The 14,419-nt window shown below is 37.9% G+C and overlaps 1 protein-coding gene across 3 annotated transcripts in view; it reads right to left on the bottom strand.

Annotated features, from left to right (window-relative positions):
* Positions 1-14,419, bottom strand: part of CTNND2 (catenin (cadherin-associated protein), delta 2) — a 935,009-nt gene that overhangs the window by 592,257 nt on the left and 328,333 nt on the right. For all 3 annotated transcript variants that reach the window (XM_011951767.1, XM_011951770.1, XM_011951769.1), the window contains one exon: positions 2,985-3,097. In XM_011951767.1, the coding sequence (XP_011807157.1) occupies positions 2,985-3,097 (113 nt within the window). The remainder of the gene's footprint in view (positions 1-2,984; positions 3,098-14,419) is intronic.

Raw genomic sequence — 14,419 nt, 5'->3', positions numbered from 1 at the left:
TGAGGTCAGGAGTTCAAGACCAGCCTGGCCAACATGGTGAAACCCTGTCTCTACCAAAAATATTTTTAAAAATTAGCTGAGTGTGGTGGTGCACCAGCTCTTGGGAATCAGATGGCACAATTCCTACCATCATTAAAGTCAGATTAAAACCCAAGCATATTCATTAGTCATTTCTACCTGTTATATAAAAATACGTCTGGCAATTGTGACTTGATTTTGTTTCATTTCCCCTAAGAAACTCTTTTACTCACTCCCTAGTATCAAGAGGTATGAATCAATGCTGAAATTAGCAGACTTTTAAAATAGCCCTCTTTTTAAAAAAAATTGTTGATACTCTATTTTTGTTTAAATATCCCTTTTGATGTGCTAACTAGGGGAGTCTATCACCTTTAAGAAAACTTGAATTCCGAAAGCTGCATTTCTGAAGCCAAGCAAACAAGTAGGTTATGACAAACAAACAAGCAGTGGAAGTTATGCTGTGCATCAGCTGTTCTCCAGAGAAGTATAAGTAAATTGCTTGTATTACACAAATGCAGATTCATACATTAGAGATTTTCAAAATACAAAATAATTAAGCTTGATGAAGACTGATATTGTATATAGCAAAGGGAAATAATTAGACAGTGTCATCGTCACTCAACACTATTATTTAGCACAGATTTAAGACAGATTTATTGATGATATATCATAAGCTGTGAGCTAGACATACAAGACACAGTGTAAAGAATCAAAAGTTGTCATGGTATCATTTTTCTGTCTACCTTGGAATTAACTGACATATTTTATTCAAGACACTTTGGATGTAATAAATGAAACCAACTTGACATGAATCAAATCAAATGAGGAAAGAGGACAGTTTTTAAGAAGGTATCAGGTAATTTCATGAATGCAATATACATGAAATATACATTAGGCAGCCGGCCTAATGAAAACTATATTGCTTTCATTGACTTTCAGGGCAACTGGCTTCTCCATTGGGAGGCTCTGTTGGGAGGCTCACTGTTACCACAGAGTCCTCCACTAGCACACAAGCCACTGTGGCTACCATCGCCAAGCACCCACTATTTTATGTCACAGATTTTGGGTTGCTTATTTCATATCCTCCAGAGTAAGAGCCCTGATACTCACAGTCTGGTCAGGTCCATTTACAATCCAATCAGGAATTGGAAATTGATGCACAGGTTACTACATAGTTCCCTAGACCTGTTCCTATCAGGGGCTGGGGTTGGGTGAAACCACGTAAAAGGTGTACAACATGGAAAAATGTCACGCAGAAAGATTAGGAACATGAATTGAAAAGGAAAACAGACCAATAGTGAAATAAGAGGCTTCAAAGCAAACTCGACATCAATTCAATGGTGTGTATGGACCTATAAAATCTAGCAGGCTTAGCTTTTCAGGAGATGTTCAGCTTTAACAGCAAGCTCCTCATATGTACAAAATTAGATGTAGTAAAGCAAAAATACACTTAAAATTATTATTTTTCTCTCTCCCTAAATTCACCATCTTCAATTAGTCCAACTTATAAAACCAACTTCAAGTGAACACAGTTTACTTTTCGTTTTCATTATCCATTCTGCTTTGGTTGGTCTGGATGTTTGAGGCAAGTCTGTGATGAGTTTTAAACACCATGATGTACTTACTTGCAGCAACATATACATTTGGATACAGAGGCAGATGCTTCCACATATCCTAGATAAGGTTTTATAATGGAAAATAATATTCCATCCATGTGGTTAACCCTGCTTAACAACAGAGAGTGCAGTGTTTTCTACTTAAAGAAAAAAAAAAACAAAAAAAAACTAAGCAATGTTAAAAGTTTAATAGCATGTGACTCCAATACAAAATGCTCCAATTACAAAGTTATACTCTTACAAAGATAAAGTATTTTGGAGCAATGAATACAAAGATATTTTTATTCTTTTGTGGCAGCAGGTGGCTAAGAGTCCACCAAACTCATGTTCCTGCTTCTGCAGAGTGGCTGCTGACCCCAGGACCCTGACCCACTTCCATCGATGAGAGGTCATGTGACTGATATTCACTAATGGACTCTGAGTGCAGTGATGGAATTGACGATGCAATTCAGGATAGAGCCATAGGGGATGGCAAGGTCATCAAGTTAGAAAGAGGGCGTGAGTCACTATATGGAGAAGTAGCCTCAGTCCGCTACCTTAGAGAGAAACAAACTACTATTGTGTTGAGTTCACTGCAGTGTTGGAGTTTATTTGCCATAACAGCTTTGATTTCCTCCCTAAAAATGCAGTAGAGTGCCAAACACACACCATCTAACAAGAATGTTTTTGAGAAATAGAAGTTAAGCCTTATGTCTCTTTCACACACACATGCACATATACGCTTACATTTTCATATATGAAAGCCTGGTTCTAAGGAGGATAATTTTATTTTGTGGTCAAGTGGCTAAAAAGCTATAGGTTTTAAAAACATATATTTCATTATCTGAAACTAATCACTAACTGAATAATCATTTATGTTTATGAATGACTAAATATTTTTACACGTGGGGAACTGCACACGTGGTTGATCTTCAAGGGGCAATTTTGTAACTTAGCATTATGTATTAGCAAAACCAAGACTGGTTCCACCAGAATGTTCTCACTTTTATTTCAGGAACCTGGAACTCTGGATCATTTAGGAAAAAAAAAAAAAAAAAAAAAGACCCAAACTGGGAGACTGTGACTTGGCATCTCCTTATTTCCAGCAAGCTGGCTGAATGCAAAGCCTTCCTTTGTGCAAAATTACGTATAATTTGCATTCAGGGCAGGCATTAATTCTGTTAAAAGAGTTTCAAGTACAAATCAGGACATTTTGGACACCTTTGGAACATCTTAAATCAGGTCAGTTACAATTTCTTTCCAACATTTGACTGAATGTTCCAATTCCACCACCGGGTTGGAAAGAAGAGACACAGCACAATTTACTTGCAGTGGCAACTCAAAGCACAATGAACAGAGCCGCGCTGGTACCTGATGCTGCTCATGCTGCCAGTCTCGGATCCGAGCTTGCATCGCTCCAGCTGGCTGGCTACGATCTGCCGTTCGGCCTCCAGCTCTCGGGTCAGCCTTTCAAACTGTAATTCCTGAAAGAAACCCATGCACAAGATCAATTCAATCATCTACATGACAGGTGAAATTCAGACCAAAATGATAGGACAGCTGAGGGGGAAAAATATGATTTTCCAAGATGTTAAATTTGAGAAATGTGCAATAAAACTAGGATTCGAAGGTTAGATGGGCTTGGGGCACACTGGCCATGCAACTGTGAATAAGTTAATTCATGTAAGTATCAGTTTCATCATTTGTAAAACAGACTTAAAGACTTATTTAATAAGATGGAAATGAGGATTAAAGGAGACACTGTCATGAAAAATTATCCTGTGCTATCTTTGGCAGACGGTCAGCACCCAGCAGATACTGATACTCCTCACACCACAAGTAGAGCATTTGATTAGAAAAAAGTTCAGTTTTTAATTATCTTTTGGAGTATTGTGTTTATTCCCTACTTGGCCAACTCTCTAGTGTATACTCTTTTCTTCATATTACTTATATATTGTAGACTGAAGAAAATAATGCTTTATAACCCACACTCTTCATAACTTTGCATTCCAGCAGAAAGACAATGACACCAATTCTATACAGCCTCATTACAAAGTACATAACCCTTGAGATATTTGATATATCGCCTTAAAAACAGACAATTGAACCAATGAAAAATGCTCCTACAAAACTGCCTCAAATCCACTGTCGAAAACTTTAATGAATGAATCAATCAGAACTTCAAAAATCTCAGCTGTTCCAACAACAGGGCTTTGGTTCCATATTTTAGTACTTATGTTTTCTTTTTCCATACACTTAAGTTTTTTAAAAAATAAAAATAACCAGAGCAAATCATATATTTTAATAAGAAACGGTAGGAAAAGTTTTTACAAAGTCACATTTAATACCTTTTAAAAAATACATTATCTAAACAGTTATGTTTTGGGGATAAGAAACAAGAAAAGAATGCTTTCTCATACTGAAAAACAGCTCAGGAGTCAGTTTTGGAGAATTTAAACTCAGAAGGTTGCAGGAATATATCTTTCCAGAAAATAAGATTTTATTTACTTGCTATCCCAGGACACTCTTGCATAAGTGCGTAACAGGAAACCCACCCATACTTTTAAGTTGACAACACCTTTAAAAACATAATACTTGAAGACCAAACAGAACTCCTCACATGTCGATGGAAATTCATTCTTTGTAGCATCTGAAGTACTTTAATTTGCTGCCCACTTTCCTGTGTTATAGAAGCTGAACATGGTGAAACAGTGCAGTAGTTGGAGTCAGAATTCATAAACCAGGGGCTTCTACTAGGACGGCTGTTGCTCTTGGTCATCCCTGCTTCAGGCTGTGACTTCTCCATGGTTTTACCTCTTGTCTGTCTCACAGGAGGGGTGACAATGGGAGATGACTTTCTCATTTGCAAGCTTCCTTCCCAGCACGCAGTCAGATTTTCCAAGACTCTTCATCTGTTCATGTAGATCTGTATTTGCATCTGGCTTTATTTTCCCTCCCTCTGAAAAAACAACCTTAGAGATGTTCTTATGGTACAGTTCTTTGGGTAAAGAAGTCTTCCAGCTTGGCAGACCTTAAAAAGGTATGTATCTGGTTCTCATTTTGGAAGATATTTTTGCTGTGTCGTCCTCTGCTTTGCACTGTTTCTAACAACAACAACAACAACAAAATACAGTTACCCTTGAATTTATTTCTCTATATGTATATAGTGTTTCTTTATTATTTATTTATTTATTTGTATTGAGACGGAGTCTCGCTCTGTCGCTCAGGCTGGAGTGCAGTGGCCGGATCTCTGCTCAGTATATCATTTTTCTTTTCAATTTTTCTCTGCTTTTAATATTTTCTCTTTACCAGAAGCACTGGGCAATTTGATGATTATGCTGCTTTGTGTAGCTTTCTTCATGTTTCTTATGCCTGGGTTATTGAGCTTGGACCTCTGGCTTTATACATTCCATCATATCTGAATATTTTAGGCCATTATTTATTTATGAATTGTTTTTCTCTTCTCCATTATTTATTCAATGACTCCAATTAAGTGCATTTTAGGCCACTTGGAATTGTCCCACAGTTCATGGATTCTCTTGCAATTAAATTTTTTTTCTTTTGTGTTTAATTTGGGTAGCTTCTCTTGGTGTCTTCAAGTTAACTAAGCTTTACTTCTGCAATGCTTAACCAACCATTTATCCCATCCAGTGTATTTTTATATCAGACACTGATGAATCAAACATCTCTAGAAATTTCATTTGGGTCTTTTTTGTATCATTCATGACTTTATTTAACTTTTTGCACATGTTGATTATACCTATATTATTCTTTTTGTTAATTCTAACATCTGTGCTAGTTTCAGCTGATTGACTTTCTTTTCCTCAATCTGGGTCGTATCTTCTGCTCCTCTGGACATGTAATCATCTTTCAACACAGACATTTTCATTTTACCTTCTTGGGTTCTGGATAGGTTTGTATTCCTATAATTGTCTTCAGCTCTTTTATGAAGCACATTACGTTATGTGAAAGCAATTTGATACTTGTCAGCCTTGCTTTTTAGATTTGTTAGGGGAAGCGTGTAGTCTAGACAGCATGTAGTCTAGGGCTAATCATCCACCCTACCAAGGCAAGACACTTCCGAGACCCAACTCAATGCCCCAAGGACGATGGGGTCTCCCAGCTTGGCTGGTTGGTGCTGGCAAACATTCCCACCTTTGTGTGAGTACCAGGCACAACTTCCTCACATCCTTTCAGATGGTTCTTTCCCTGGTCTCTGCTAGTTTCCTTACACACATGGGCTGCTAAGTTGTTTGCTGAATAGGAGAAGGGGCAGCTTGCCTTTCTGATATTTGAACCCATGAATTCCCTGGACTCTCAGCACTGTCTTAACTACTCAGGCCCTGCTAGGCTTCCTCCTTTCTGCACTGCTATGCGGAAACCCTCTCAAGGCAATCATTGCTCACCTTAACCCAAGGCAAGGGTCTATGGCTTACAGGGAAAACTGTTTGGGCCCTGCCACACCACTGAGGCTAGGATCTGTTAAGATGTCACCACCCTGAACTGGAATGGTATTCTCTTTGGAGCTGATAACTGAGCTTGTGAATGGGAACAAGAGGAGCTAGAATGGAAGTTCTCTAACTTCAAATGACTGACTGATTTTTCAACTGAGGATTGATTTTTCTCCTTGGTATAGACATTCTTGTGGACCAAAGGCATCTAGAGAAGACATAGCATCTTCCCAAGAATGGATGAGATTCTATTGCACTGGAGGAAACTTAAACTGTGGAGTGACTGGAAAGATGACATTATCCATCTCTAACACAGTTTGGGGTTTGAGGGAGGACAGACCTCTCAGGAATGAATAAGCTGCTGAGTTTCTTGGAAAATTTGAGATGGAACAGCATTCAAGAGAGGGATGCTGCTAATAAGGGCAGGTGAGCACACAAGAAGTTCATTGGAAAATTAGAAGTATGTGAATATATTTAGTGAAACTTGTAATTCTGGTTATAAGTAAATATGTAGTATTAAATTAATTCAGTGAAGGTGAGACTGTCAAGAAAGAAGAAGAAGTATCTCTAAAGATTATCTAGATTCGCAGAATAGAAGAAACAACAGAAGCCAAGATAAAGGACCACTGGTATGGCCTTCTCCTGGGTAATTCTGGTAGAGAAGTCGTGACGTAAACCAGGTTCTAAAAAGGTAATACAGAGACGGCCCAGAAACATGAAGATTTCATGGGAATTTAGAGTACCTGGTGGTTTAGACAGGACATTCGATGGTAAAAGAAGTTATAAGAAAAAGCACAGCAGTGTTAGAAAGCCTAAATCTCCCCACTATGTGGAAATTAACTTATGTCAGAGATCATAGTCATGAAAGTATTGGAGATACAATGCAAAAGTTTATTAAAATGTACAAAGAACCAGATTTAAATGGTTTCATCCTAGAATAGCACCTTATTGAGTCATATAATACATTAGGACTACAAGAAAAATTATCCAACAGTTTATAACTTGTCCTAAGCAGCCTAAATTAATGATTTATTTGGTTTAATTAAATGGAGTTTATGAAATGTTTTTAAGTAGATAAAAGCATGTAAAGTCTCTTAGGGGGACTTAGCTGACTTAGCATGAAAACTGAAATCAGAAAACTCATCATCATGGTCTCATTACTTCCTTCAATAACTATGTTACTGAACTTTGTGGTATAGCATTAGTTGGGATGGTATGATCCAGATTTAAGGAAGTGAAGTATAGAAACATACAATTGTTACGTCTTAACCATATTGAGGCTTCTTCATTTCTATGGTCTAAATGCCTGTGTCTCCATCCGCTGCCCAAGATCCACATGTTGAAATGCTAACCCTCAAGATGAGGGTATTAGGAGTTACGGCCTTTGGGAGGTGATGAGATGAACCAGGAAGTGGGCCCTCACCAGACACCAAATCTGCCTGCACCATGATCTTGTGTTTCCCAGTCTCCAGAACTGTAAGAAATGTTTCAGCTGTTTATAAGCAGTGCAATTTATGGTATTTGGTTATAGCAACCTAAACAGACTAAGACAAGATGCACATGCTATTTTTTCCACAGTTTCATTTCCATTCACATACAACATTTTATTTTCCCTAATTTAAGAACTTGGAGTTTTTTGTTCCTTTGCTCAGTTGTCTATGAACTTATCAAATCCCAAACTCCTCCAATTTGTATAAAACTTCTCCCCACACAAACATATGAAATAACATGTCAATATCAACTACTGAAGAAATCTCTCTTGGAGTTTTTGGAGCTGCTCCAATCTGGCCTGGCTGCCTTCTTTGCACAGCTGTCTTCTGGGATCTCTCTCCCTCTTCAGGCAGGAGATTTCCTTCGTCCCTCTCTTCTGTGGATTCCTGTCTCCTCTAGGAGTTGTCTTCTTCATTTTCCTACTTTATTTCCTTTCCTGGTAGAAAATGTCTTTCAAGATACACAGAGATATAATGAATGGGAGGCATTATGTTTTGACATTTTGCAAATCTTCACATGTTTTTATTCTACTCTCACACTTAGTGAATAGTAGGACTTGGTAAAGAAACAGAGAATTCCGGGTTGGAAATCAATTTCCTTCAGGGTTTTGAGACAGTGATTTTTTGCTTCATTATCTCCTACTCTCCAATGTTGCTGTTGAGAAGTGTGAAAACTTTCTGAGTTTTTTTTTTTTTTTTTTAATGAAATCTGCTTTTACTTTCTCCTAGAAAACATGTTGTATATGGTGACATGTCTTGATATATCTCTATTTTTAGACATTTTTGCTGCACATTTAGTGATCTATTTATTTAGGGATCTTTCAATCAAAACCTATTGTTTATTCTAAGAAATTCTTTTCAAAATTTTTAATGCTTTTCTTCTCCTTTTTAACACTTTTCCTGTTACTCTTGTTTTTTTCTTCAACTCTCATTATTCAGATGCTAAAATCTACTCCTCAAGGTTTCTTCCTTTAGTCTTCTTCTCTTGTATTATGTTTCTTTATCTTCTATTTTACTTTCTGAAAAGTTTTATCCATTTGATCATGTAGGTCTTTAATGAATAATTCATTGCTATTATTGTGCTTTTAGTTTCTCAGAGCTATTTTTTATTCTCTGAATTATTTCTTTTAATTTGCATCTGCTATTTATTCTATGGATGTAAAATCATCTCTCTTCTTTCTCCACAATATTAATGTGGTCCTGTTTGTTTTCTTCTGTCTGCATAGTTCCTAGTTTATGACTTTTCTGTTTGTTTTAAATATGTATTTTTGAAGGGATCTCAGCTTCCCTGGCAGTCTGCTCCTATGTGGCTGTTGGGGTGAAAGAGCTGGCACGTGTATGAGCACCTGCATGAGTGAAACTTGTTAGCTGTGCCTTCCAGGAGAACTACTGTGTGCAGAACATCATGCAGCATCCCCTGAAAAGGCTCTTCCTAGCTCCAGCTTTCAGTGTAAACATTTGCCTGCTCTAAAAGCTGAACAAGGTTGAGGAGAAGGGTGGGTCTCAAAATTTAGCAAGTAAAACTGTATTCAATACCTCACTTTTAATACTTTTTCTTGTGGTCCCTGAGTCAAGACAATTAATTTCACCCCTTCCAGAGAATAAGCTTCCAGTTTTTGGCATGGTAGGGTAGGGGATTTGGAGGTCTAGCTGATATCTACATCAGTGTTCAGCCAATCTCCGGGGCTTACCACTACACTTCGTGCCCCCTGCACCCACACTCCACACCTTTTGAGAGATTTTCCTGTGTAAATTGGTCTATGATTTAACTCGTCCTCCTGCTTAGAACTGCATTCCCTTGGGTATAAGAAATTTCCCACTTTGTCCATCTACCTTATTTCATCCATTCTAAGTCACACATTTTTCACACTTTAGTATCTCTGGGTTTACCAGCTCATGAATTGGGATGACTTGCATTTGATAGTGTGTGACTCTTTATTGGAAGTACTGTTGCTTTCTTCACAGTGCTTTAAGTAACTCTAAAAACTGATGGCCTCTCAAACTTGATGAAACATGGTTCTTTATTTACCCACTCTCTATGTTTAGGGGGTTATAACCCTTTCTAAAAGTCTTACTGCCATTTTGGCACGGAAGCAGGGGTTAACAAAAGGGTTCAATGCATCTTCTTCATTTGGCAGTCAGATCATCTTCTAAAATAACTCGGCAAGCTAAGGGCAAAGAAGGACAGGTCAGAGTAGGAGTGAATCTAAAATGCCCCAGGTCTTTGTGCCATCTGCTGAACCCCTGAGCTGGAATATTCTAGTGGCATAGGTTGGTCCCTCTGCTCTCCTTCCAAGCATAACCATATCCCACACCAAGATGCTGGTCATGTTCCTGTTTAGAAAGATTTAAAGAATGTCTGAAGTCCCATACTTCAAGTTTCAGTCAACTTTCCTGTTGTGTCCTCTATTTCTGAAATTTGGGTTCATACCTAGTTCTATTTTGAGCAAATCCCTGGGTCAATAATACAGACAGAAGTCCTTGTCTAGGCCTGGGCCTGTACAGAAGCGTTTTGTTGACTACTCAGCCTTCTTGGGGAGGATGCTGTGCCTCTCCACACCTGTTCCTGCTGGTGGCTCCACTGGATGGTAGGCTCGGCCTGTCTGATGACATCCTTCTGACAGAAGTGGAGCATCCCTCTGCTCCACTTCGACTTCTTCCCTCCTCCTTTCCTACGACTGACCACTAGCTAATATATCCACTGGCTACTGCCAGAGTCTCAGCAAATTATCTATTTCCCCCAGTGGCCCGCTATAGCCCCCATACTTCATTCTCTATCCCCATGTCTGGCCTATCCTGTCTCTAGATGAGACGTGGTTCTCAGATGCACAAATGCCACCACAATCGAGTTAGCTGCATGTAAAATAAGAGAATGAAACAGCAATTCTGTATTTCTTCTGCAGCTAAGATTAAATGGTTTTATGGAGTCTGACTTAGTGACAGTGTTTGCAATAATAGAGCAAAATAGAACAATAGAGACTGTTCACGTGTTCTGAAGTGTTTAATTAGAAAGCAGATTATGGTCATTATCATTGTCTAAACTTTTTCCTTAGATGTTCTACCTGGGAGAGGATTGGGGTACGGAACTGTGGTTTCTCTGTCCTACTTTGCCACTCTGCAGGTGAGTTCTTGCCGCCTGGTGTCTCTCCTCTCTGCACTGACCAACAATTAATACCATTGAGTATGCCTGGGTGATCTTTTTTCTTATATCACTTTTAATTCCCATTTCACATGAACGAGTTGACTCTACAGCCACGCCTCTTGGCAATGTTAATTTTATCCCACTGAGACATGTTGCCAAGCCAAGTCTGAAAGGAAAGCGGCACAAATGACAGGGTAATAATTGGAAGCCTACAGCAGAGTGTTCAACAAATCTGGACAGAACAAGCCACGATGTCAAGATGGAATGGAACAAATCAATGTCAACTGTAAAGCCGTGTAGACCTCATTGGTGAGTCAGAAACTATAGCAAAGTGCTGTCTGTGAAAGTTTACAAAACTGACAGACTAATGTTTTAAACAATGACAGTGTCATCCTGGGTTACCCAGCAAGGCAGCAGATGACAGGAATCAGGACTTGGAAATGGAATCATAAGCACCTTTCCAGAACACATTCAATAAAATAAAAATATAACAAAACACCTCTTTCTCTCCAACTCCTTCACTCTGCAGTGTTCCATCTGCTTTTGCTCTGCCATTTGATCTTGCCAAATGCCTTGTTAGCCAAATAAAGTATGTTAATACAGTTTATTTAATTCTAGATGACAAGACCATGAAATTAACAAAGGCTACATTTCTTGGTATTTTAAGATGACGAACAATTCCATTATGTTTAAAAATTTAGTAGCAATATTATATGGGTGACTCTAAAGTCTATCACAGTAATCTCCAGAACTGTTTAAAAATGTCTGGTTCCTTTCCCCAGAACTGAAGACATAAATGTGTAGGCAACAGAGCCCAGCGTGTGCATTCTGAAAATGTTCTACTAGTGATTATCATGCCCATATCTGCTTGGGAATGACTATTTTACTTATGATAATAGCATATAATGGCAATTAATATTTTAACTATTTACTTATCATGTACCTTATTCTGCTAAGTGCTTTACATGTATTAACTTATTTATTCCAACTTTGACTCAATAAGGTAGGCATTTGATTGTCGGAGACATCGCAGACTTAGAGATGTTAAGTAGCTTCCCAAAGATTAGCTGAACTGTAACAAGAAGTCAAACCCACACTAACAGTTCAGAAACCCATTGCTTTCAAACTCTAGGAATATTTATATCCACTGTTTTAATGAAGGCTACATCATCAGGAACCATACAACCAAAATAAAAGCACAAATTTCTCTAATGAGGAAGAACTATAGCTCATCATTTCACACTCTCTTTTATTTTAGTTTTCCTCACCTGCCTGGAAATAAAATATTAGAATTATTATGTCCAACCATAGAAAGAATTATACTTATAGTACTGTTCAAGTTCACACTACAACTGAAATAATTCCTTCGAATAATGGCCCTTAACTTTTAAGAGTGGCACTGCCAAACTCAGATATACCAAACAAGGGCAACGAAGACAGAGAAGGGGTGTGCACCAACATCTTTGCCTATGCTGATACCATAGTAGAGAAAGCAGCCTTTCCATATTTAAAGAGTGAAAGAAGAAGTACCAGAACCCTAGGCTCAGCCAAAATTAGTGACTTGCATTTCCTCAAATGGACTCTGCAAGTGTTCAATCTGGATTTATTCACTCATTGCTCCAAATATCCATTTCCTCTTCTCTATCCTTTCCTTATTCCTCAAGTCTAGCAAAAATGTCTTTGCCTTTCAATATTACAGTGATGAATCACATTACTTCATTTAATTGTCATCTGTTCTATATATATGTACATTTCTGACCTCACCCTCAATCTCAGCACCTGAGAAGAACTGTCCACCAGTCTCATAGCACCAAAAATGCTTTCTTGAATTCTGTCAGTTACATTCCTGTCTCCTCTCCTGGACCATAATGCCTTGATGGCAGGGACCACGCTTTTGCATTATCACCTTCGTCTCATCTACCATAGAGTGCTCTCAATACATGAGGAATAGATGGATGAGTAGATGGATGCCTTAGATGACCTCAACAAATAATGTTTGCATCCATATGAGAAAATGTACAATAGTGAAGAGCAAACTGACAACATCAATCTGGGAAAATTTAAAATATGACATTAAGTCACTTTTATAGCAATTCCAATGCAGAATTTCTGTTCAATGATCTTTTTCCATGAATTGTTCACTCTCTCTCTCTCTCGCCTCTACTCTCTGTGTCATGATTGTACATCCTTTGTATAACTAACCCGTTTTAGGAATAAGTTTTTCAGAACAGAAATATTTGAGTGACAAAGGATGATGTTTATCCTTTCTTACTCAATGCTCTTTGTTGAAACTTAAATAGCTAAATATCCATATCAATGGAATAATTATACAGGCTCTTATCACCAAACATCGTGTACTTGACCTGACCTGGTAACAGCATTTTACTTTGTTGGTCTCTTGTTCTTTCCCGCACAAACTCTTCTGATGGTTTCTGACACACTATCTGTTGCTTGCTTGCTTTCACCTCTTTGGCTGACCTTCTCATTTTCCTCCGTGGCTGTCTCTTCCTCTCTTAAGCGACCATTCTCCTTGTGATTCTTATACTTTCTCTGAACAAGCTCATCCATTCCCAAAGACTCAGTGACTAGTTCTTGGTGTTTATCCACTGACATTCATTCCCAAAACCAAGAGGTTCATATCCAAAACCCAAATCAACCAAATCCTACAAACCTACTCCCACTTCTTCATTTTCCTGTCTCACAGAACGACAGCATCATTGCCCAAGTTGCCTGATCCACAGATTTGCAAATCTTTCTAGACTCTGTCCTTTCCAGACATATATAACAAATCATCTCTAATCTGCCCATTGAGTGATGCACTAATACCACTTCAGGTTTGACCACAAGTATCTCTTGCCCAGATTCCTAAACTCAGTATCCTAATTAGTCTCTTGCCCTGCTCATATTGTTTTCCATCTGTTTTCCACAATACAGCCCAAAATTTTCATTAAAAATAACAAATGTGATTATGTTACTCATTTATTTAGAATCTTTTAGTGGATCCTTATTTCCAAAGGATAAAAATTAATTTTTCTTAACATATTGTTATATAAAATGTAGTTAGATATAATATATGCAGTTAAATAAGATTTTAAAATTATATATAAATATATAATTAATTTTAAAAGGTTACTTATTACAGTACAGTTATATTAGAAGATGACAGCATCTTCAAAGATATGCTGCCTTTATTGGCCACCAAGAAATGTATGTAAAACTTTGCAGAGTGAGGAAGAACACTGTTCTGACTTTTCAGAAAAGCATCAGTAGATACTTGATTTCTATCAACCTCGCTGCAAAGTCCTCTGTCCAAATTGTAAAATCTACATTAAAAAAAAACTCAGTCATAAAATTGACACTTTCAGATATTTTTAAACTACATCATTGCATGGCAGAACAATCCATTTTCCCATCATTTACCTCTTTTCTAGCAGAATAGTCTGTTTTCTCATCATTTACCTTCTTCCTAACATAAAATGTTCTAATGAATTTCAGAGTTCAGTAGCTGTTTGGGAGTTGAATGTCTGTCAGTATTTCAAGACTAGGAAAAGTTTCCAGTCTCTTTGGTGGCTGAAGAATTCCCAGTGAGTTATCTAATTTGACCACTGGAAATCAACATTTGCCCCCAACAATATGGTGGTACTACTGCTGAATTTCTCTTAAATACCCACAATATCAGAGTTTTCTGGTGCATACATGAAATGCCAAGAGAGTGCCACCTTT

This window comes from Colobus angolensis, unplaced genomic scaffold (assembly GCF_000951035.1).
Source record: "Colobus angolensis palliatus isolate OR3802 unplaced genomic scaffold, Cang.pa_1.0 Scaffold327, whole genome shotgun sequence".
Classification (NCBI taxonomy): domain Eukaryota; kingdom Metazoa; phylum Chordata; class Mammalia; order Primates; family Cercopithecidae; genus Colobus; species Colobus angolensis.
Note: the sequence above shows the minus strand (reverse complement) of the source record. Positions and strands in the feature narration are given on the sequence as shown.